At 37.4% G+C, this 25,146-nt stretch overlaps 1 protein-coding gene across 2 annotated transcripts in view; it reads right to left on the reverse strand.

The window, feature by feature from the left end:
• The window catches only part of LOC138188056 (golgin subfamily B member 1), an 81,176-nt gene that overhangs the window by 22,036 nt on the left and 33,994 nt on the right, over nucleotides 1-25,146 (reverse strand). For both annotated transcript variants that reach the window (XM_069129459.1, XM_069129458.1), the window contains exons 3-5: nucleotides 3,801-5,419; nucleotides 2,601-3,605; nucleotides 1,021-1,444 (exon numbers count right to left, since the gene is read on the reverse strand). In XM_069129459.1, coding sequence (XP_068985560.1) covers nucleotides 1,021-1,444; nucleotides 2,601-3,605; nucleotides 3,801-5,419 — 3,048 coding nt within the window. The remainder of the gene's footprint in view (nucleotides 1-1,020; nucleotides 1,445-2,600; nucleotides 3,606-3,800; nucleotides 5,420-25,146) is intronic.

A 25,146-nucleotide genomic window follows, 5' to 3' on the forward strand; every position in this document is an offset into this window, starting at 1 on the left:
TTATTTTCTCTGCTGGATTATGCTCCGACACTTTGTGAAAGTTTGCAGAAAAAATTTAAAACACTCTGCATATCCAAACTGTATATGCAAACGCACGTAAGTACACAGACGTATATATGTAGAGACATTAGAGGGACGTTAATATTAATCAACGTATGATTAATAAGTTTCAAGTTATCATGCCTCGCCATATCCATAATTATCGCGTGGCAAAGGGAAGTTGTTGGATAAGTGATTCAACTAAATGAAACAAAGTTTTAATTAGTACAATAATTAGACGCTCCTCTAGTGTGGTTAACAAATTTTCCCTACCTTGTGTGTTCCTATTTATGTTCGCTTTTTATTAAATTCTAAATCACGCGTTGCTCTGGAATTTTGTATAATTTTCATTGAGAATAAATTTTATTAGAATTGCCAAAGTTAAAGTTATAATACAACGCCACTCTACACGAGATAATTAATAACGTTGGTAATTAAAAATGTATTACACTAGTTTTTATCCTAAAACAAGTATTATCTTTGCTGTAAAAATTAATTTATTCCTATGTAACAGCATAATTTATTTGGTTACGCTGGGTAACTCAACATTCGCGCTTTAATGGAAGCTAATTAAAATTTATATTTCACAGGACATTAAATCCCGTGAAAGGGTAGCTAAATTACAGCAGCACAGAGTTACAAGATGACGGCTTAATCAGAGTCCAGTAGCAGCTGTTAATTACATGACTTCTCCTATTGATCACTTGATCAGCTTGTAAACATGCAAGCATCAAAACTTGTCTTTGCATATGTAAAGTTATGTTGGTTCAAAAGCAGCGTCCTTTTCAAAATAAAGCAGCATTGTAATTTGATCAGCATTGTAATTTGTTTTCCATTGATGAGAAATATAAAGAGGAATCCTGCAATTTTAAAACGTTCTGTCTGCACTATAGTGTCTGAGATACTTGCTGTTCGCTGATGAAGAGGAGCTGATAATTTTATAAATTAGGAAAAATGAAATAGAAGATAATAGTTACTCACTGTCACTAGGCCTGACCCTTGGCCCCGTAGGTTGCTTCTCCTTAGGAGTGTTCACCCTTGGAGTCTGGGAATTTTGAATGTTTCTCTTCATTCCACGCTGCCTTCGCCTTCTACTGCGACTTCCAAAGGGTCTCCACTTGCATTTTTTTTTTCCATTGCCAAATAGTCCTAACAACCAAGCCTGGTCTCCTCCGCATTCCAACATATGCCTATGCAACTCTGGTAGAGTGGTACAGTTCTTGGAACACTTGGTGCACACCTTTTCCACTAAGATAGCCGTCCTCGCCTTTGTCGTGGGTACATCCTTCCCTGGTAGAAATAGGTGCTTGTAAAGTTCCCTTTGGTCACCAGAAAACTCGAAGTGGGAACACCAGACGTTTGGGTGCGTGATCACTTTGTGGTCCTCCATTTCTTTCAATGTTACCTGTAACGAAAAAACGGTAATTGTGATTAGTGTCATCGTTGTATTATTGCTCGTTAATAAAGCAATTTTATTATGTGAAACAACGAATAAAATAATCCTTGGCACATAAGCGGCTACGATTAAAGTTTTGTACAATTATTTTGCTATATTTTTACTTCAAGAAAATCTAATAAAAAATAAAAATTGCACCCTACTATAATTAAACAGCTTTTGGTGAGTAACTTATGACTTTCGATGATTTTTCTGTTATTTATTGATTTTTCATGGGCAATTGTGATATTTTAAACCGTGAAAAGGATTTTATGCTAATTTCAAGCAACAATCTGAAGTTCTAGTTCACGGGACAATTTCACGAAGCAAACGTCCCAATTAACTCAATCGATAATAACGATCGTCATGCACGGTTATTACGATTGGACTTGGAATCGACAGTAATATCGCAGGACGATCAATAGAGATTCGTTCGACGACAGCTAATTGTCAATCAACATGAAGAGATGTCCTTTCAACTGTTCTGCAATTCGATCGATAGTTACCAATCAAGTAGGCTGATTAATTAGCTAATCGCTCATAAATGTCGACTGTGTCAATTTCCAAACTATTTCTCAAGACAATTCCGTCATCAACTTCATAGCGAGACTTCCTAACGAAGTCAGACAATAGTAATTTTTTAAATATAACAAATCCCTCTTTTCTTTTAGACTTCTGCACTTCTAGAATTCCATGTTCAGATTCTCAAAAATGTAAATATATTTTATTGAGATGTTGAAAAAGTTTATAGAGTATCAAACAGTGAATTACATGCTATTATACATATTCCGATAAGAATATTACAAGACTACAAATTGATTAATTTGATGTCTAGTTCGATAAATAAATAAATAAATTATTCATCAAATTTCTACAAAAAATCTGCAACTGATTTATCATTTTGACCATTCTGCCTAACAGATGCATACGATTTTTTGAAAAAAGCACGAAGTGGTCATCAAAAATATTCTGTCCTCGTATCATTCCAAAATCAATTCGAGACAACCTCCAGGTATGAATCAGAACATCCGAAAATAACATCTGCGCCAACGCGACCATTTATTATTCCAATAACCACCTCAAAATAGCGCCATTCACCGCCTAAATATTTCCATTGAGGACTCACATGTTTGGAGGCGCAGGCGCCGCAGATATAGACCCTCGGCCTGGACCATTCCCCGGTTAGCTCAGCGTAAATAATTTCCTGTTTCTTAGCTGCCTCGATCGAAGTATTCTCGTCCCACCTCCTCAGCCTCAGGAAGTTGCCAAATTCCACAGTGAACTCTGTGTCCTGAAGTTGCTTCGCCTCAGAGCCATCCGGCATCTCTGAAGACTTGACAATCTCGCAGCGAGACGTTTGCTCGACATCCGGGCTGTTTGCCACGGCCAAAGGCTCGTCATCAGTCTCTTCGAGACTCCTAGAATCCGGATTCTGTTCATCCTGAACAATCTCCGAGGGAGCAAGAACAGTGATCTGGCGCAGCCTGTTTAAACTGAGGCGTTCTTTCAGAAGTTGTTGTTTCTTCCTTAGAGATAGTTGAGTGGAGATATCGAACTTGCTCAGGTCTTTTATGGAACATGTCCATTGCTCCTTCCCATCGTATTTCCTTGGGAAGTTATACTTCTCAAAGGACACTCTTCTGGGATGAGACCTATTGCTCTTGCCAGGTTTTTGGGCATATTCACTGTTATTCTCGTACTCTTCGTTACTGTATTCTTTAGAATAAACTGGTGTCGCAGCGGTCAGGGAGATGTCTATGGGGAACTGGATCTGATTAACGTTGTGTTCGTAGAAGGACTGTTGAGGTTGTTGCTGAGGTTTGGTGTCTATTATGGATAAACTGGTGGATGTGACTGTCGATGAGGAGCTCTGGAGCTTGCCGTCTAGGTGGTGCAGTAGGTTTTCTCGAATGTTACAGCTCACGCTGCTGTAGAAGGAACTGTCGAACTCTGGACTGCCTGGGTTGCTGAAGTTGTCCTTCGCAGGATGCATCGGCTTTAGAAGAGTGTTCGTAGCTTCTGCTCGATGCTCGTGGGCGGTGTCCTCTGGTCTTCTCTCTTTGGGGCTTGAAACGTCGCGGGGGCTTTGGTTGCCTAGCTCCTTGCAGGGTGAAGGTTCCTTCATTTTCTCCTGTGAACAAAATAGAAAACTATATTACTTAAAAAATTAAGAATTTAGTTTAATTCATTGCAAAGGTAAAGATACAGAAGTAGATGAAAATTGGCATTTAGAACTTGGAGCGTCATATTTAGGATTTAGTACATCTAGATCAGTAGAACCTTTTTCAGAAGATTCTCAATTATTATTATTATACCTAACCCTAACCTGCATCTGAAGGTTCCTTTCCATAGTGACACCATGATTCTCGCTCATATGACCGGCTAAAGCTTCCCTGGTGAGGTATCTAGTGGAACATTGTAAACATCCATGGTACTTGTCCCCATGGCTGCTAACCATGTGTTGGAATAAGCCCTCCAAACTCTCTGCACACTTGTCAGAACAATACTGACAGTTTTGTGACGGTTTCCTCGAGTTTCTCTCTGACCTTCTGCCACCACCTTGCTGGTGAACCCTCTCTGTGTGTCGTTGTCTAAGAGATATCGACATGAACTTCCTGTCACAATATAGACAGAGATGCCTGACCGTAGGAGAAGGTGGTTTAGAAGGAGATTTCGAGCCCTGAGACGAAAAAGAGGACGAAGATGCAGAAGACGACGACGAAGGCGACTGTGGAACAACCAATTCACTGGTCTGACAATTCTGCAGCACAGAAGCCACTTTGTCCAGGGGTAAACTGCAATGCAAGCTCGTCATGGAGAAGTCCTGGGTCCTAGAATCCCTAGACTCTTCCACAGAATTGGCCAACGTCCTCGTTTGCTCCTTCTCCTGGCCGTTCTCGTCGATTAGCTGATTAATGCCATTTAGAAGGTCATTCAGCAGATCTCTGCATACGTTCCAGAGCTCCACGTTGTCAGACACGAACTCTCTGCAGTCTTCCTTGGCAGGATCAATGCTGCTCTTATCCTCAGTCTGGTTCTCACTCAGCCTTTCCATGATAATCGTCCCCAAGGAACGATTTTCTTTCTTTTCTTCTTCATCGTTTCTTCCTGTTTCTTGAGCAGGTTGCTCCTCAGACTTTGTTTCTTTGGAAGAACCCTTACCAATCCTGCGAATATCCTCCTCGTCCACCCTTTCCACTTTGTTTGACTCTTTTTCTTCGCTGACACTCTCAGACAGACTCTCCTGGAAATTGGACTCTTCATTCCTCAGAAAATTCTCAATCCTGTCTACTTTCTGGCGTTCCAAGGGGCTTTCTTTCGCTTCTGGCTTGTCAAGCTGCTCCGACGGGAAAACAGCAGCCTCTGTTCTGCTTTCGTTGGGCTTCGAAGGTTCGAATTTGGCTGCTGGACCTTTGGAATCCTCGTCTTCCTGGTCCTCGGGCAGTTTCTCCGGCTCCTTGCCCTTCTCGGCCTCCTTCTTTCTATTTACCTCTCTGTCATCGTCCTCCTCGTCCTTGATCACTCCATTCAACACCGTCATCACATATTTTTCCAAAGTTTCCAGGTTCCTTTCAACGCTGTTCCTGTCGTCTTCTTCTTTCCTCGGTGAGTCCCCGTTTCTGGAGTCAGGAACCTTTTTCCTGAGATTATTGATCACGTTGCTGAGCCTGCTTCTCTTGTCTTGAGCCGTCTGAGCGGATCTGTAAGTGTGACAGTGTTTTTCCTGTTGTTGCTGACGATCGCTATTCACGCTGGCCGTATGGCTCATGCCTAGATCATCCAGGTTGTGAGCTGAAGCGACCATCCTGACGTCGACGCCCGACGGAGACGATGCTGTCGTCGTCGCGGACGATGCCGTCGTTGCCGGGGAGAATTTCGCTGCGCCGAAGACCTCCGCAGCCTCGCTGCTCGTCTTGCTACCAGCCACGTCCGCCGAAGCAGCTTCTGAAAATTCAAAATGACGATTGGTTAGTGCTTCGCATTTCTTTTTCTTTTTCTAATTACTTGATAATTATGGTAATTATTTACACGAGAAACGTGGATGTGATTTAGATACTATAATTGATCAATACTTCAGTAATTTTAGAATTTCTGGTATATAGGTTAGGAATCATTTCTTTTTTTTTTTTTTTTTTTTATATATATAAAGGATGACGAAAAAGAGAATTTTGAGTACAAAACGTATTCAAGAACTAAAGAAGAGTTGCTGAAGTTTAATATTTCAAGGTTTCATTGACTTATATGGATGTTACCAAATATCAGTTATTTTAATTTTCAGGGTCTGCAGAAAGTTAATAGAACACGACTAGACATTCAAAATAGCACTCGTGGATCGCATATATCCAAGGGGTGGAACTAAAATACCCAGACGATGGTATGCATCTAGTAAATGAGATATGCAGCCTACGCAAACGGAAGTGAAAAAAACAGGCCAGGTTATATAAGCATGGAAACAGATCAATAATTCCTTGCTTGCCCGATGTGGTCGTAAACATCCACGGACCTCTGCAGAAGATTGTGAGAAGCTATGACATCTTGAGATTGACATCCCCACCCTACATTTTCCTATCTTCTTTACTCTCAGCCTTACCATCATTACTCGAAGCAAGAAAATTAATCCTGCTTGTTCGATCAATTTTCTCCCAACACTCGCCTTCAAAATATTTTTATGGCGTTTCTAATAAATGTAAAATGATTAATAAATTCACGGACCAATCGAATTACGAAAAATTCATTTCTACATCCTTATTATTCCAAAGTTCAGAATTTTTCATTGTTCAGATATGTATAATTTTCTGTGCTGGACTGGGTTAAATGAGTAGTAGAGATGATTGTATGTGAGTATCAGTGTGTGGAAGTATGCGTGTGTGCGCAGCGTCTCGAAAACAAAGGAATGTAAACTGTTCAGCCGGTTAAGAGTCGGGTATGGAAGAAAGTGGTGAGACGCGTGCAAGTATGTATCGATGAATATATAAGGAATCGTCCATGAAATAAATATATTACTAGTTTAATATTAATCCTCAGTATAAATTTAGTGTTCCTATAACATTATTTCCGCTTCAAAGATCCACAATTCTCAACATTAATTTCCCAATTTACTATCTAAATCTGAACAATCGTCGAGTGCCATGTCAATCGACTGAATAAGGTTTCATTGTCAGAGAGAAACAGATTTACGCGTGGCAAAAATGGTTCTGGTAATAAGTTCGGTAGTTCTCGTTTAATATCCCGTGTAGAAGTTATTAAACGCTGACTATAAGCCGATTAAGGCGTTTCACGAGCCGGAAACCCGAGTCCTGATCCTTTCGAAAAACCTCCTTCTAGAGTTGACCGTGTTTCATTGTGGTAAATTAACTTGCACTGTCAAAACTTGTGGAAAAAACATATCCTTGTAGTTCTTCGATAAGAAAATTTAATAGCAATTCTTTTTTAATCTAATTCAACTAATTATTGATTTTAACAATATCTACTAATATCTACTCCTATAGGTTATTTCTCTTCAGGCCAATTTTCACAGCCCTTTGGACTTTTATTTTTATTACGTAACATTGCGATATTTCAGTTTCCTTTTTTGAATTTTATATTTTAATTTATTTCCTAGTAGTACGTTTCTCTCGTGTTTTCATTGCCAAAACGACTTGGATCAAATTTAGTGAAAAGTGCAGCAGAACGAAAAATCGATAGATATACTTCGAAATCGAACGAGATTCGAACCAGATTGAATCTGAAATTGAATTAGAAATCAGAACAATGCACCCGTTGCGAAAGACTAACATAATGGAAAAAAGTTGAGGAAAAATCTGAGAGGTGGCTATCCAGATGTCCAAACTGGTCTAGTACAGAAAGTCTATCGAGATTGGAATGTCGAAGGGGCTGTTTCAGTTGAGGTGCGTTTATTTTCACGGGCGAGCTGCCAACTGGTGCGATATACAGGACGTAATAGCGACGCTTCCCTTCCACTGAGTCGCGTTTGTTAATGTTTTACGAAATTTTTCGCTGCACCGAATCGCCATAAAACTTGCATCCACGTCCTTGGCTTCATTCTCAATGAATCTGACACAGCAATATTTTCAGGCTTCCGTGAATATATATTATGCATCTGATTGTACGGATCATTTTATAATCCTAACCTCACAGGACATTCGGAAACAAAACGAACCTCGTTATACGCCATTTACAAAATTTACAGTGTCGTATCTCGTGTCATTTCGACTTTAATATCCACTGCCTGTTTTCGACATTCTCGTTTTTCTTATGACCGATTTAAAGAATTTTATTCGTATGTGGTATAAAAAAAATCATTTACAGGAAAAATTGCGGACTGGTTTGGAATTCATAAGGTTAGAATTCCTAACCTAGTTGCAAGAAATTTTCCACATAAAATAAATCACCTGCGTATGAATTATCTAAATTTATGTTTTAACGATAAGCTTTTCAGGTACAAAAAGCTAACTATCAGCTGAATAATTTAGCGACATCGTTAAACCTCCACCTGTGCTATTACGTACGAATTTCATATCAGAGTACCGCGTAATCAGCGCAATGAATTATCCAATGTCCTCTATTTTCATCTCGCGAAGATTAATCTTGACTAATCGATGAGGAAATACTTTCATCCTGCCGATATAGCCGGCAAAAACAGATATCGCTGTAATCATCAAGGTAAGCTACGATTTAATTTTTTGTCCAAATTGGGTCTGAAGGAGGCGTATAACATACTGTCAATAATTTCACTCGGCAAATAATTCGATATCCGCTAATGAATAGGGGATTATCAATGTGTCTGTTGTAGAACTGGTTTCGCTCTTGGAATTCATTTTCCGCGCATGTACACGCACACGTTTGCTTTCAATGGAAAATCCTTTGGCTAGACGATAATTCTTACCCTGTGCGAAACTTAGCTATTTGCGCAATTATAATTTACGGTGGCAATAAAACCATTACAGGGAGTTTCAGATATTTATGTATGTTTGTGCGTTTCGAAAAATCTTCGATACTTATTCCTACGTTATCGATCCAATTCTATAATTCTGCGATTCGAGAATCCTAAAGTTCCAGAGCTTTAGAGTTCCGGAATTATGGATTTCCGGAATTATGGATTTCCGGAATCATGGTGTTCCGGAATTATGGAGTTCCGGAATTATGGAGTTCCGGAATTATGGAGTTCCGGAATTATGGAGTTCCGGAATCATGGAGTTCCGGAATCATGGAGTTCCGGAATCATGGAGTTCCGGAATCATGGAGTTCCGGAATCATGGATTTCCGGAATTATGGAGTTCCGGAATTGTGGAGTTCCGGAATTATGGAGTTCCGGAATTATGAAGATCCGAGATGGCGGAGTTCCGAGATGATGGAGTTCCAAAGTTATGGAGTTCCGGAGTTTCTGAGATTTGGGAATTCCAAAGTTCCGGAATTTGAAAGCACAAGAATTCCAAAATTTTAGAGTTCTGAAATTTCTCAAGATTTAGAGTTCTAGAGTTCCAGAGTCTCGGAGTTCGAAAGTTTTAGATTTTCAGAACGCTGAAATGAAATAATTCTGGAACTCTGGAAATACCAAAACTAGAACTTCATACAATAATTATTCGCTGCATTAGTAAAATCTATGAAATGATTTAAAGCATGTTTTTCCATATTTTCCCTGCAAGACTAAACTATTCCTTATATTTTTCTTGATACTTTCTAGTAGGTAAAAATCATCCAAAAAGTATTGAACAAGCTTGCTTTCATATTTCCTATTCCATCGGACGATAATATGTTTTTCATGGAGAAACAAGGCAGTATGCATGAGAAATTTATCTACCATAACATCACTTTGATACATATTTAGGTGAACGATGTAGAGAGAACATTAAAAATAACGATCTTCCCTAGGCATATGTGAGAGTGGCGAGTTCATCTACACAACTAGAGAGTCTCTCGCTTAGGGATGCATAGAATTTTACAGAAGCATCATTCTCGCATTCATCGGTCCGCACGACTTGAATACTTTTCCAATATTTTTCTCTTACACACGATGGACGAGCTCTGTGGAGGCAACTGCGCCCAAAATTTTCTTCTCTATGCTTCCATAATTAATGACGAATAAACACTACATAATTTTCAATTAAATATTTTATATTAACTTTCGAACAGAATGCTATTTAAATATACGTAATTATAAGATTTTAATATTACTATCATAAAACATTTTTCAGATATGATATAAATTAATACAATAGAATATTAAGAGATTAAATAAAATGATCCTGTACTATTTAAATATTGTTTAACAATTCATCTGCTCCTCGCAAAATCAGAGATACTGTGCGATAATTAATCGACCCATATCCAATTATTAAATTCTCCATCGAGCATTTAAAATTTTACACCTCGCAGAAATATTTGCGGACTTTCGTCGCCAATGTTCGAAACGTTGCATTCGAATCGACGAAATGAAAAAGAGCGATTGCAGCGCGCCATTTTATCATGCGCGTAACATTGCCATTTTTTTCTGCAACGTCGAGCAACCTTTAGCCTCCCCACGAAGGAGCATCACATCTCTTGAAAACTCCTTCCATTTCTTCGCTTTCCTTAGAAAACACCTTGACCCGTGATATTTCTACCGCGATGTAGACGGGATAAAACTAGAAATTTATCGTCGGACGTTACTTTATAGCATGGTAAAGATACAGGAAAAATTGATCAAAAATTGCACTGTTTACAACGATGTTTCTCATGCCACTGATTAATATCTATCGTATCTTTAAATCCTTTAAACGAAGATATCCCTGAAACTATGCACCTAGAATATGTTCTCTTTAATTTCATTTACATAGAACTGAGTATGGGTAAACGGAAAATAATTTTTGGAATTTTATTGAAAATCATTTTGAAACTCTATCTGCCAACTATATTGCATTAGATAATCAATGCTGAAAAGGGGCGATAAAGCATTCAATTATATGTAATTCAAGAGAATAACATGGTTCGCTTTTGAGAGTAATGAAAGCCGGCTAGATTGACTTGCTGTAACTTGATTAAACTGAGTGGAGGTTTTAATGAAGCTACTGAGCATTAATAACTGACAGTCTTTGGTCAACATGTTTCTAATCGTAGCAAAGTGTGCCTATGGGAACCATATGTATGGTTGTTTACACGAAGACCGAAGTAAAGAGAATTTGAAGAAACGTTTAAAGAGTGGAACTTGATTCAATTTTAGAAAATTCGAAGTGTCTATCGATCGCCGTGTATACAATAGCCCACAATAATTAATGCTTTACCATCAAACTTGCCGCATCCTATAATGGAGGAACGTTACAAAATGGCCGACCTTAATAGAAGATACATTAAGGGGGTAATTTTCAAAGCGCCGGCTCATTATCACATAAATGTCAGTTGTGTAATATTAGAATTATGGGTTATTCTTGACACGACGTATACATCAATTTCTCTCTTCTATCTATCTTTTTAAAAATCTGAATTAAAAAATCTCAGATACTATAGTGAACTATTGAAATATTTTTGACAAGTATTTACATTCTTCTGATATTTTTGAGAATTATTATTTTGAATTTGTTTGAAGTAGTCGAATTGGACTAGTTACGTTTCTTCTTGACTAATCATTATCAGAAATTGCTAATCAGTACTTGGATAATATTCTGGAAGGAGAATTATTCAATAATGGATTTGAAGTTATTTGAAGTGGTTTGCGTTAGATTAATGAAATAACCTATTTTTATTTCAACTATTTCTGAGACAAGAATTATATATTTTTTAATAACCGATAATTATCTAGAATTATCGGTTAGTAACTCTTAACACAAAGAAACCAAGTCTTCCATCTAGTCATTTCCAGGAATTATTTACATTTTCTGGTAACTACTAATGATAAATACTAATTTAAGAACCATCAAAATTATTTATTCAGTAGTTGATATGAACTTGTTTGACGTGGTTTGAATTATATATATATATATATATATATTTTTTTTTTAACAATCTGCGATCGGCAATGTTTTAAGCAAACTGAAGTTCGTATGACGAACTAACATCGCAAACGGCTTCAAACAAGCTCAAACAAATTTTTAGGATACAGTCCTGAACATTGATCTCTTCGCACATGTTCCTCGACTGTATCGGTGAACTAACTGAACAGGGTATTGTGATAAACGGAACGAAATACAGTGTGTAGAAAAGAAATGAATGCGCGTGAAGCTTTTCGAGCGATAAAAATTGTTTTACAATAACGCGCGTCACGTGCACTGAACGGGAAGCGAGGGAAACGAAATGCAAAACACGGTTGCCACCAGTGGGCGCAGACAGAGGAGAGGTAATCGTTTAAGCTTGGGCCTGGACATTATTTGAATAAACTTCAATAACTCATTTTCAACATTATCATTCAAATAACGTGTTCCCCTCTTTCCGTCAGATGATGCTTTTTCACGTTAGAGGAATTATTTATCTTAATTGCTATTTTACCAAATTTAAACCATTTTATTAGTATACGTATCCTAACCTAACCTACCCATTCCTAACCTATTTATGACCATTGTTAACTCTTGAATTTGAAACTATTTGGTTTCATGTTGGTTTAATCAGTAGCAACTTTTTTTCTAATACTCAAACAGCACTCTGACTATAGAAATTTCCAAAGAAAATGGAAAATTATGATTTTCCAAAAGGTATAAAGTTATCCTCGCTGAAACAGTTTTTATTTCACCAATATTAAATCATTTTATCGGTACACGTATCATAACCTAACCTGTCTATTCCTAACCTATTTATAATCATTATTAACTTTCAGATTACAAGCGATTAGAATTAATTAACCAATCTAAAGCCACCGTAATCAATAGCAATTATTTTTCCAATAAATAACGCTCTGATTACAATAAGTTTCTCTTCCAGAAGAGAGAATAAAAAACGATTATTTCCAGCTTTACAGAATGGTGAATGTTTGAGTTTTGCGAAATAACGCGATAACGAGAATACAGTAAGGGGACGACGAATCGAATATTCAGTGTAGTATCATCGAAATGACCCAATTACAAGTTGCGGAGCCCAATGCAAACTCCACGTCCACCGGAAATGGAGTGTGCAAGTTAGAGACCGTTCCAGTCGATGCACCTTACGGCTACGTAAACGTTTTACACCAACTACCACGCCGCAACGCGGCTTCAAATACTGTTATACTGATTTTACGCTGCTAACAAACTGGCAAATTTGTTGCTGGCGGCAGGAAAACCTGAATGGCAGCTCGGTTTCATAATTTTCACCTCGCGCATCTAAATCAATTTCAGACCTCTGTAAATTTGTAGTCATTGAAACTGACGTAACCACTTTATTATCAATTGTTGAGTGTTTACACGGCTATTATCGAAATTGAGCAAAGTTCATTTTATTTCTGGAAAAATATACCAAATTAATACTTTGTTCCATGCACAATTTTTCATTTGCCAGTTTTTAATTCATGTTGCGGGTTCTTTATTATAGGTTATGTTAAATGGGTAACGATGCAGATTGTGTTAAATTATATGTTAAAAATGTCAAAAAAGCTTCAGGTTAGTTAAAATTTATTTTACTTATCTTCGAAAGTATCTAAATTTTATCTTTGACAATATTTAAATCAACTTCGATCATATTCAAATTTCTTGAATTCTTTGTTATTGTGCTTAGATTTTCCAACTAGAGAAGCACCAGCGATTAATTACGATATTTCCCTCTCGTTGGCAACTAAGATTCCAAAGAATTAAGTTTGTTGATTGTATAATAAAGAATATGTACGTAATTCCAAGCTATTCCAAGTTATAGTAATAACACGTGCAAGATCCAAGGAAAAGTCGGGCAAACCCAAATCTAACCTCACTCTGTCCCTTCACAAACTTAATCAAACCAAACGTTTCGACCAACCGAGGGGTGAAAATAAACGATGAAACTTTTCCAAAGGTTGATTCACGCTTATTAAACGAAGCCAACAAGTACAACTTTGAGACCCATCCTCACGGAGAAACCGAGAGCGAGACTAACCCAGAAAATTGGAGTCCTGTACACGCAGGGTATTTCGAAGAATTTGGAAAAATCCTGGCTCCCTATTTTCCCTCTATTTATTCCCTCGGTTCTGGCGCCTCTCCACACACCCCTTTTCTCATCTCGTAAACAATATTTCCGCTCGTCTCTGGCTCGTCCTCGTTTGACCAGTTTGCAGGGTGGAACGAGAGAGGGCAAAGGGAGAGAACAGGGTGGCCTGAATGATTAGAGAGAAACGCAGGGGACAGAGAATATACCGTACAGACCAGCGTGATAAAAGAGGAGGGACGTATGAGCGTAAATCGTGTGGCAGAGCGAGACGGTAGGCGGTGGAAATAAAAATGGCGACAAGGAAAGCACAATGCGGAGGAGAGAAAGGCGAATTGAGAGGACAGAGACAGTTGGGTGGATGGAGGAGGTAAGTGGTAGGGGAATGAAATGGCTATACAGGGTGTTAGAAATGTTCGTTAAAGAGAGTTCATATGTTTAGGTTATGTTTTGATAACATGAAAATTGTAGATAGACAGGGTAATGTATAAGAAGGTAAATGAAGTTGTAGGGGAATGAAATGGCTATACAGGGTATTAGAAATGTTCGTCAAAGAGAGTTCACGTGTTTAGGTTATGTTTTGATAACATGAAAATTGTAGATAGACAGGGTAATGTATAAGAAGGTAAATGAAATTGTAGGGGAATGAAATGGCTATACAGAGTATTAGAAATGTTCGTTAAAGAGAGTTCATATGTTTAGGTTATGTTTTGATAATATGAAAATTGTAGATAGACAGGGTAATGTATAAGAAGGTAAATGAAATTGTAGGGGAATGAAATGGCTATACAGGGTATTAGAAATGTTCGTCAAAGAGAGTTCACGTGTTTAGGTTATGTTTTGATAACATGAAAATTGTAGTTAGACAGGGTAATGTATAAGAAGGTAAATGAAGTTGTAGGGGAATGAAATGGCTATACAGGGTATTAGAAATGTTCGTCAAAGGGAGTTCACGTGTTTAGGTTATGTTTTGATAACATGAAAATTGTAGTTAGATAGGATATTACCCTATAAGAAGGTATAAGAAGGTAAATGAAGTGGCAGGGGAATGAAATATGTTCAACGAGATAATTAAAGATATTCATCAAAGGAATTAGCGTGTAGAGGTTAATTTTTAGAGATACGACATTTTTAATTTGGTAGAGTAATATATTTATATGGGGTGACCCCTGGTATATGAGATACGTGCGAGTCCAGAGAGTTTCTATGGCATAAAATAGGAAGCAAATTATAAATAAATTTTGGAAGCTCCGATTCGAAGAAAAATCGGACGAACCGATGTTAAAGAATATAAAAGCATATTTCGTGTGAGTACTGCTATTCCACGTTGCTACTGTTCTTCGCCATCGCGTATCTTAGAAAATCCCAATCCCAATCCCATTTCGTTAACCAGAAAACCACAATCTTCTAACCAAAACTTCTTTTCCGCAAAAGGGGAAGTCCTCGGTTGTTTCTTTTCACATTGAGGACAAAGCAGCGGCGTTTCTACTCCGAAAGGTCTGTACGCTGTTAGAAAACGAACAGGCAACGATGAGAAAGAAAGCTGTAAATAAGAAGGACAAACTGAGAATGAAGTAGTACAGAGACGATAAAACGAAAGAAATTGTACGAAAAGGGGGTTGATAAAAAGGAAACGAAGGCCAAGAGAGGAAAGATAAAACCATACACACTCTGTCGCCAACACGCTTCTCCTGACGCCGCTTTATCCGGAAGTAGGGGAGGAGGGGCAGAGCTCTAGAATCGATAACCGCCCCTCTGCTACGTCGAAAGGGGTCGCCGCCACCCTCCTGGCACGGCTTTTAAAAGAGAGGAGGCTTCGAACACCAGGTCGTCCCCCAAGGGGGAAAAGCCGGCTGGTGAAGCGATGACGCCAACGATGACGATCATCGTCACACTTTTCTTTTTTTTTTTTTTTTTTTTTTTTTAATCATATCACAGACCACCTCTGCGTGTTTGCCTCTTTGTCAATTAAATAATATTTAGGGAAATTTCTTTTGTTTTCAGGCGATCTAGCGTGGTTTGTTGTAGAAATAGGACTCGAGAAACGATTGCACGTGTTTGACATAGTTTGAAGATCTTCTTAAATGCCTATAACCAGGAATGCTTTGTAGAATTGAAGCTTGAGAAGTCTACCCTCAAAGTATTTTTGCAAAATTTCTTTCATTTCTAGCTGAGCTAGTGCGATTTCTTGTAAAATGGTTGTACATGTTTGATGTGGTTTGCAGATTTTTTTTTAAATGGTTATGGCGAGGAACATTTTGAAGAATAGTAGCCTGAGAAGATTGCCATCAAATGTAGAAATATTTGGGGAAATTTCTTTTGTTTTCAGGCGATCTAGCGTGGTTTGTTGTAGAAATAGGACTCGAGAAACGATTGCACGTGTTTGACATAGTTTGAAGACCTTCTTAAATGCCTATAACGAGGAACGCTTTGGAGAATTGAAGCTTGAGAAGTCTACCCTCAAAGTATTTTTGCAAAATTTCTTTCATTTTTAGGTGAGCTAGTGCAACTTCTTGTAAAATGGTTGTACATGTTTGATGTGGTTTGCAGATTTTTTTTAAATGGTTATGGTGAGGAACATTTTGAAGAATAGAAGCCTGAGAAGATTGCCATCAAATGTAGAAATATTTGGGGAAATTGCTGGTTCTTTTGCGTTTGGATGGTCTGATGTGGTTTATCGTAGAAACGTAGTTTAACACTGGTAATCTGCACATGTTTGATGTGGTTTGAAGGCTTCTTTACATATTCATATTTAGAGAATGATAGAAGTGTGCATTTGAGGAGATTGTCCTCAAGTGTGAGAGTATTTTTCAAAAAGTATTCCTTCTTTTGCTTCTAGTTTGTTTATTGTAGTTTAGTTTGATTTGCAGTTTTGTACAAATGTGTCATAGTTGTTTGTACAGTTTTAATGTGATCTTTTAAGTGTTTGCTTAACTTGATTTCTAGTAACTTCACAGACTACTTCTGTAGTTGCCTTTCTGTGGATCAAATGTGGGATTATTTTGATAGAAGATTTCTATTCCACTTTAAATACTGATACAAATCTAACAGCTGCACAACTATATCTTCCTATTTTCATTAACTATCTTTTACTCATCTTACTCATACTTAGTATGAATACTCATCTTATCCATACTTTGCTCTTCTACTCGTACATGGACAAAAATGTAATAGCTCCCTAATCAAATTACTATAATTGACTTTCCATGATCAATATCAATATCATAGAGTCTTAAACAATTTCAAACTTCGCTCGAGTATTAAAAGAGAAGAAAGAGGAGAAAAAGACGACGAAGATGGATTGTATTTCTTATTAAGAGGCCCTTTAATAATTTCATGCAGCACTCAGAAAGATCTGCCTGGAACTTGGTGAAACTTAATGGAAATTCAAATACGAGATCGCGAATGATTTCAATTTGCATGAGAACAGGGGAATCAAGACCAAACCCATCGAAAGGATAAATCATGAATGTTCTATTTCTGTTAACAACGGTCGAGCGTGAGCAAGTGGGACGACCTAGTATTCTGAGCCTCCACAACTCAAGTCCTGAAAACGATTGCTTCAACTCACTGCACAACTTTGTATTGCATACAACATTCCAATTAAGTTTCTAGTCGTCCCTTTCTCACTGCAACCTGTGTTTAATTCAGAATCTTCAAGGAAGTATGCAACTGTTAATATCAAATATGCAAGGGCGGATCGCTTACAGAGAATGAAAGAAAAGTAAAGCGATGAAGCGAATTAGTAGTAGCAATAATCTCACAGAATTTCTAATTGTGGAAAGTGCAAGTAGTGATTTATTCATATCCACGCGTTGAGAAGAAATTTCATTCAATTTAATAAGCTTGTAGATTTCATTTCGTTTCAGTTTTAACCAAGTCAGATGTAAGATACAAGTTCTACCATGAAGAGTGAAGTCTCAGGTTCTTTGGCCTTTCTTATTTCTTTACTTTATTTCACTTTTGACAATAGAGGATCTTAGATTCTTTGATTTAAACATTGACATCTTTGATTTTATTCATGGCAGATCTTGGATTCCTCAATTTCATCTAACTTTTACATAGAAAATCCTATGCTTGTTGTTCTTATGTAATATACAGTGCCTGTGTAGTTTCAGTTTAATCGATTTAAAAATCTTCAACTCTATTCTTAATCTTTTCCATAGAAAATAAGATCTGAAATTTGTACGTTTTGCTTGAGAGAACTATATTCTAAAATTTTCTATATCCCGCTGTTTCAATCAGCCTGCAAATAACTAGACACAAAACAGCATCAAAAGAGCCAATAAAATTCCCTATGCCTATCTTTCAACAAGCAGATATTACTAAATCCATCAACCGTCTGCATCATTTACTTGAAACAGCAAAAAAGCAGGACAGACAGATACACGAAGATAGAGAAGATTAAAAGGAAGGAATCATGCGAGCATTGGCAACGATCCAGCGAGGACAAGAGTGCATAGGACACGAGTATACAACGGCGAAGCTGTCCTACGACTACGATTTCCAATTTTCCTCATCTTATGGCGCGTGTAAGCTAATTATCAGACTGCGGATTTTTACGCGAATTTGTAGATACAAAAATATACGATATAAGTAGAATATTAATAAAGATACAAATAATAAAAACAATTAAAAAATATGAAGAAATAAAATAAAATATAATATACGAAAAAAGAACATTAACTATAGCTTGCAATGGCTGAAACAGATCTCTACGAGATGTCTGTATCTTTTAGTTGCGACCATAAAGATATGAAATTGGGTAAACAGCGGCAGTAAAGAAGTCAGTGGTCCTAAATAAATAGCGAGACATGATACGATATTTTGAAAATCTTCTCGGCCACCAGTTGAAAATCGCAGGTCCAGGGCGATGATTGCGAGCTTTGTAATTTCAGGTCACGCTCGTTAATGATCCCTCGAGCACGGAATAAACGTGACGCTCCATCGACGAATTCAATTGCGTCCAATGGAATTTACATGGTTTCCTGTATTAACAGAGCGACGCCGGGTGACGGTGACGACCTCAGCCCTCGGAAATGTCCGAATAAGTTTGCCCTGATGTCGCCTGAATTTAGTTACTTAGTTACTTAGTTACTTTGGATCGATGTTGCGTTCAATTGGTAGCTGTTAGGGAGATTTCAATGGTGTTTGTACCTTGATTTTGATGTTATTACTGGCTTATTAGCAATGGTAGTGGTTGTTGTTCCTAATGGTAATTTTCTAATTTACCGACGCTGTTGTAAGACCTATGGATGTAAAATTTAATTGAAATTTATGATATCCCATGATCTAACAGAATTAGTTAGAATAGAATAATCTCATCTTCAATATCTTTAAATAATAATATTAATAATAATATAATCTGAATGTTACATAACCTAACTTACATGGAACTTAGTCCTAGGAGCCATTACGAACTCAAAAATATAGCAGTTGTGGCAATTGAAAAATATGATACAATGTTTATAATTGTATTAATTGCGTTGACTGGTCATGCTGCTTTTGCAATTGAATAATCTCTCGATCCGTGGCTCAGGAACTCTCTATTTCCCTCCTAGAGAGAAACGAGCCGCAGGTTCAGCGGAACGTGTCCTCGAATTAATAAAGATGATCATGCTAATCAGTAGAGAACGTGGCGTCTGAAAGATCCGCGACTGTATCGCTTCAGCGTGGCGCAGCCAGTGTGGAGCCGTGTAATTAAACGGGGTTCGTTGAACCTGCGCCGAGTTTGCTGAATCCGACCGTGTTCGTTTTCACCTCCTCGCGATTCTTCTCTCTGACAGTTGAATTATGACCAATACTCGTCTCGTTCCACTATTTCTCTCTTCGATCTTTTCTCTAAAATTAGTTTCGCCGCTAGAAACGTTCAAACGGTTAGAAAAGTTATCCCGTCAGTTTACAAGTTACCGAGAATTCGAAGTTTTTTCAGTCGGTAACCGGTGAATGTGGTGTCGTCTCTTCTTTAGGAAAGTCGAAAAGATGTTTGATAGGTGGCGGAGTGGTGGCTGACGAATCTGGGTTAGGTTAAGTTCTAGTTTTCTGGTATTGAGGGCGCTGACACTTGAGAAGGTTGAGTTAAGTCTTTTATCCTCGATGTACAATATATCCCTGATTTATTAGGTACTAGAATGATTATGGAGAATGTGGTACACTTGGAAAATCATTGGCAATTGAAATAAGGATTCTTCGGTAATTATATGGGTAATTTGGTAATTATAAGAGATAAAAATTCTTTGGTTTATAAAGATCCTAGAATCTTTGATCTTTGAATTTCTGGAATATCTGATACACTGAGAAAATTGTTGGAAATTGAGGTAAGGATTTTTTGATAATTTACTTGCAAACATCATTAACCTCTGATCTTTATATTTCTAGCTTATATTAAATAATTCTTTCGTTATTAAGGATTAAGAATTATCATCTCTTAGTTGGAATCTTTCATTAAACAGAATTAGAAACTCTTTTGGCCTCTGGTTTAACCTATTCTGGTATTTGGATTGTTAATTTTTCTATTGTGTTTCTTAATACAATATTCTTTACTTCACTAAATTTTTAATGAAAGAACATTCTAAGCTACTAGAATTCTGAACTAAATATTTTTAATTTTTAATTCTTCAATTCTATACAATACGTACTTAGTAACACCTTAATATCTTAGAATATAATCCAAAGCTATTATATTTTCCTATAACCAGTAAGATATTCCATACTTTCATTACTGACAACATTGACACCATCAAAATGACTAGGATTGTTCACAAAATTACTAGCAATTGCTACCAATATTTAAGATTATATCCCAGATCAGTTAAGACATCTATAATACTCGTTAGTATCTGAATGCCATCGTGCACGAATCAATCTTTTCGGGCAACGAATAATTGCCAGCTAGTCGACAGGAACAAAAATGGGAGTGGAAGAATTCTAGTGGTTTTTCGTGGAAACCTCCTCCTCTATGGTCGTTCCCTCTACTTTTCAGCCTGAATATAGCCAGGGATTAAAGCTACTACGGTTGTATTTCACGTTTCCAGAAACCAGGGATTTCCCGGATCCTTCGATTGTCACGTTCGTGCGCGTCAAGTGGAGCGATTCTCTCGGGAGATAAGACGGCAGATTATCCAAATTCGTGGAATATAGACTAACAAGCTGATGTCACTTGCAATACAGCCCTTTCTCCTGCCATTTTCATTTCCCCATCTTTTTTTCAATTTTTTTTTTTAAGCCTATTTATATTGGCTAACAAAAAAAGATTTTTTGGAAAGTAAAAAAATTTGCCAAGGACTAGCTAAAAAAATTTGCTAACTTTCCTACAAAGATATATAAAAAGCTGCTTTTCTATAGATTATTACAAAGACTTTGGTGATGACTCATTATACATAAGAATTCAACAGATAAGACGTCTTCAAAATCCAAAATATAAAATATATTCCCAATAAACAATCTGATTTTATATAAAAAAAAATCAAAAAGTGACAGCTCCTACCTACGAAACTCAATTCCTAAATAAATCGAGATATTAAGAACACGCAGAGTGTGCCTGTATTTGAACAGTTTTTATTGACCAGATTTCGCTGAATTTTCATTTACAGATACTATTCCATACGAGCGGAGAATTAAGACTTTCTTTCTATGATACTAGTTGCACTTTCATACATTCTACAACGTTTTGTTATAGAACGTGCTATAGAAAATGTTCAGTCGCTAGAATTAGAAAGGGAAGGGAATAAAATTCCCTGTATTCGTTGGGAAGAAATCTTTCCCTCCAACACTGGCAAACTCGTTCCAAGTTTGAAGAGTTGCAGCTACACTGGCGTAACCCGCGGAATCGTTGCACGAATGCGTTTAAAAACTTCTCGTCGACTCGTAAACTTCCTTGAATATTTAAACAACACCGACAACTTGGAAACAGAGAAGACGAAGCACCAACCGGGGCGGACAAAATGGGGTGGAGGAAAGGGTGCAGAGTTTTGCAACGAAGGAATTGCTTCGTGACGAATGCACCAACGGAGAAGGGGGTGAGAAGAGGGAGGAAAGCAAGAGAGAGAGAGAGAGAGAAAGAAGGAGAAAGAGAGTTCTCGTTAAACCAGGGAGAGGACGTCTAATATTCGTGCATCGAGGAGCAACGCAGGGCGGCCTTTGAGAATTTAAGGCCGGTTTTCATTAAAAGATCGAGCGCACCAGTGCGATGCGATGCGGTGACCGGGCGCTGAAGTAAATTCTAACTTCTGTCGCTTTCAATTATCGCGTCTCGCGGAAGAATCGCGACACGAAAACACGCCCCGGCACCGGTGTCACCTAACCTAACAGGAAGCGAACGAATTAATGATGCAAAACGGTCGCCATTTTAACCGCCATGACGATGCGGGACGCAGTGAACAATAATCATGGAAATAATTATTGCTTGATCTTGATCTTATTATTCGATGATATCATCAGTCTGTAAGTAGTATAAATGTAAACAATAACTCTGCCAATAATTTATAGGGGATCAACGAAAATCGTTTGTACATCAAAATCCAGTTATTTGCATAATTTTAATTTCCAATTTAAACATTTCTTTCTTTCTCTGGGAAACAATTTAAAAAAATAAACAGTCCAAATTATCCTGTAGCTTTGATTGTTCCATGTCAAGAACATATTGTATTGCATTGCTGTTTGACTTTTTACTGTTCTCTATTCTTTCAGTGAAATCTATTCTAATAACAATAATTCCAATAATAATCAGGATTTGGTTGAAGCGTGAATTTCTGACCACATGTATAGCCAGAAAATTGTTAAAGTTACATAAAATCTTTGTTCTTTGCTAAATGCCAATACAATATCTGACGAAACGGACGGGGAGATAAATGATTTTTGCATGGCACTTAAGAAAAGATGAAAGAATTGTTCCTCGTATCGATATTATTTACTTAAACGTTATCGTATATGGTTGGACAAAGATACGAACATTCAAAATATTTAAACTGCGTCAGAGAGTAGAGAAAATACTAACAAAGATATGATAAAGAGACTTTTACTCTCGTCGGATCCCCCGATATCAAGTTTCAGAAAGCTGCACATTATGTGCATCTTTTTATTTTTGCCCCGAATCCTTATCCAAATGCCGTATTGTGTAACGTGAGAACATAACCTGTAAACGTGCGAATGTGACGTGTGATCCTGTTCTGCGAACGTTCGAATGTGGACTGCGAACATGTGAATGTGGCAAAAGTGGCCGGCGAATGTTGACTTTTATCCCGAATCCTCATTCAACTGCCGCACTGTGCGCCATTACTTTTATTAAGAACGGATCGCAACAAATAGCGCCGTGCGAAACGTCTTCAATTTTCTCTTACTTTGCTTTGTACTTATATTGTTTCGTTAATTACTGTCATTCGTTTTGTTCGTACCTAGTTTTAGTGAAAGGTCTTCTTTACTTTTTCCTTTTCTTTTCTAGCTGTGGAACAACTAACCTAACCTAACTTTAACCTCTAATGTGTATAAACAAATCCTCAAAAGTAACCTCAGAGATAATCTCAGTTCCACTAATTTTCCAGATTATAAATCTTTTTCCAACAAAACCTAACCACATATAACTTTAATATTCTAGTTCCATTAGAAAGTTCCATAGATAACACACTGATAATATAGATAACAATGGTACATAACGAGCTTTTCAAATTTTAACTTTTCTCCAGAAAACAAATCTCCAGATCTAGTTTTATAAAACCCTAACTATCCTAGCTGCATCATGAAATTCCCTAGACAAGGAACAGAATACCAATACCAAACATAAGTAATTTCTCAAATTATATATATTTTTCCCGGAAACAAATCTCCGAAACTAACTTCATATTCCCTAACATCCTAGTTCCACTAGTAAATTCCCTGGGCAAGCAACGCAATGGCAAACTATTTACCATATCGGAGAAACCGCAACTTGGGAGCGTAGCAATCCATAATTCAGTCAGAAGTTACAACCATTTAGGATTTATAAGGCTCTGAAAGGAACTGGCGGCCATAGAACCGACTAAGAATAGCTACTGACATCCTACTTTGCATTTCATTGCACGATTACCACACGTACATCGAGGCGAGCATGCCGCGTGTTTGCACAGTTGTATACAAGAGAAACGAATGCCACGGAAACATCGGTAAATCCACCGACTGTTAATTGCAACGCGTGGCTGGTTTTCACGCTCGCGACATCACACGCCGTCGGACAAAAAGGAAACCCTGTAGAGGCTCGATGTGGCCATTCCAGGCACCGTTACGCCGTCCGTCGAACGAAAGGTATAGCCACTCGTGGGGATTGCGATCATGAAACGAGAAAATCAGCTTTTGTACCGGCCACTCAATTAGAGCAGAGGCGTTCGAACGAGCCGCGCTTTGACCTGGTTCAGGCCCAGTCTCGTTACACACTAGAAGCACTTTTGGCTTTTAGGATTGGCAGTTTTAGAACGTGATATATACAGAACTGATAACGTTGCTTATGGTTTTAAATTTAGATTGATATATTTTTGCAGTTGTTCTATGTTAATATTAATTAAATTTATATCGCAAAGGTTTTTGGTACGTTAACACTGTTTATATTATTAATGTTTCTAGATCTGAAAATCTTTCTTTATTGCAATGCCTTTTTGCTAATATTGTGTCTTTAGAATTGATAGTCATTATATATGTATACGCGATATCGTCCTAATGACATTGATCAGATTTAAAACTTATGATATAATGTTTTCAGGTCTAATAATAATCCTTTTGATAATAGTACAATACTACAACATTTTTAGAAGTAATAGTCGTATACTCTGCAACATCATTCCACTAACAGCGATCATACCTCATACTTACAAACTTTACAATATCCTGATTCCACTAGAGAAATCCCTAGACAATCGATGCAGTATCAATAATAAACATAACCAATTTCCAAAATTATAAATTTCCTTTCTCGTAAACCTAACCTCATATAACTCTAATATTCTAATTCTGGTAGAAAATTCTTATAGTCGTTCTGTGTCTAGACCCATAGAAGATGACGATCGAATTTCGAAATATATCCACCGCGTTCGTTCCAAGACTGAAGCTCTGACGACGGGGAAAATATCGCATCCTAGCGAAAACGCTTTAAAACTTCGGATATTGAGTGCCACGTGACGGAAATACGAACGAACTCTCATCCCTTTGAGTGAGAAACTGAACGCATCTCCGAAGAATGCAGGAACAATTACACGTTTGGAACGCCAAGTAGCAAAATGAGAATTTGTCATGACGTTTTCGTCCGCCATTTGCACGAATCGTCTAACCTATATTGAAAGTATTTTGTTAACATTGTCCGAATTCCGAAAACATGGAAGCAGGCCATAATACAATAAAAGCGTAGATACAATATAGCTAACAATAAATCTCACAAATGCAATATGGCTGGCAATAAAACATGGTGGATCACCTTATGAACATTCTGAGCAATAAATCATTCGATTTAAACCTCTACAATTTATATTTTTGAAGTACTATTTCATTTTACTATTATCGAAGAAAATTATTTATTGCAATTATTAGTTCCTTTTTCTACCACCGGCTAAGACGTTGTAATTAACATTAACTATTTGTTCTGTGAATACTGACAAACC

This window comes from Bombus flavifrons, chromosome 16, assembly GCF_040668555.2.
Source record: "Bombus flavifrons isolate JBK064 chromosome 16, iyBomFlav1_principal, whole genome shotgun sequence".
NCBI lineage: Eukaryota > Metazoa > Arthropoda > Insecta > Hymenoptera > Apidae > Bombus > Bombus flavifrons.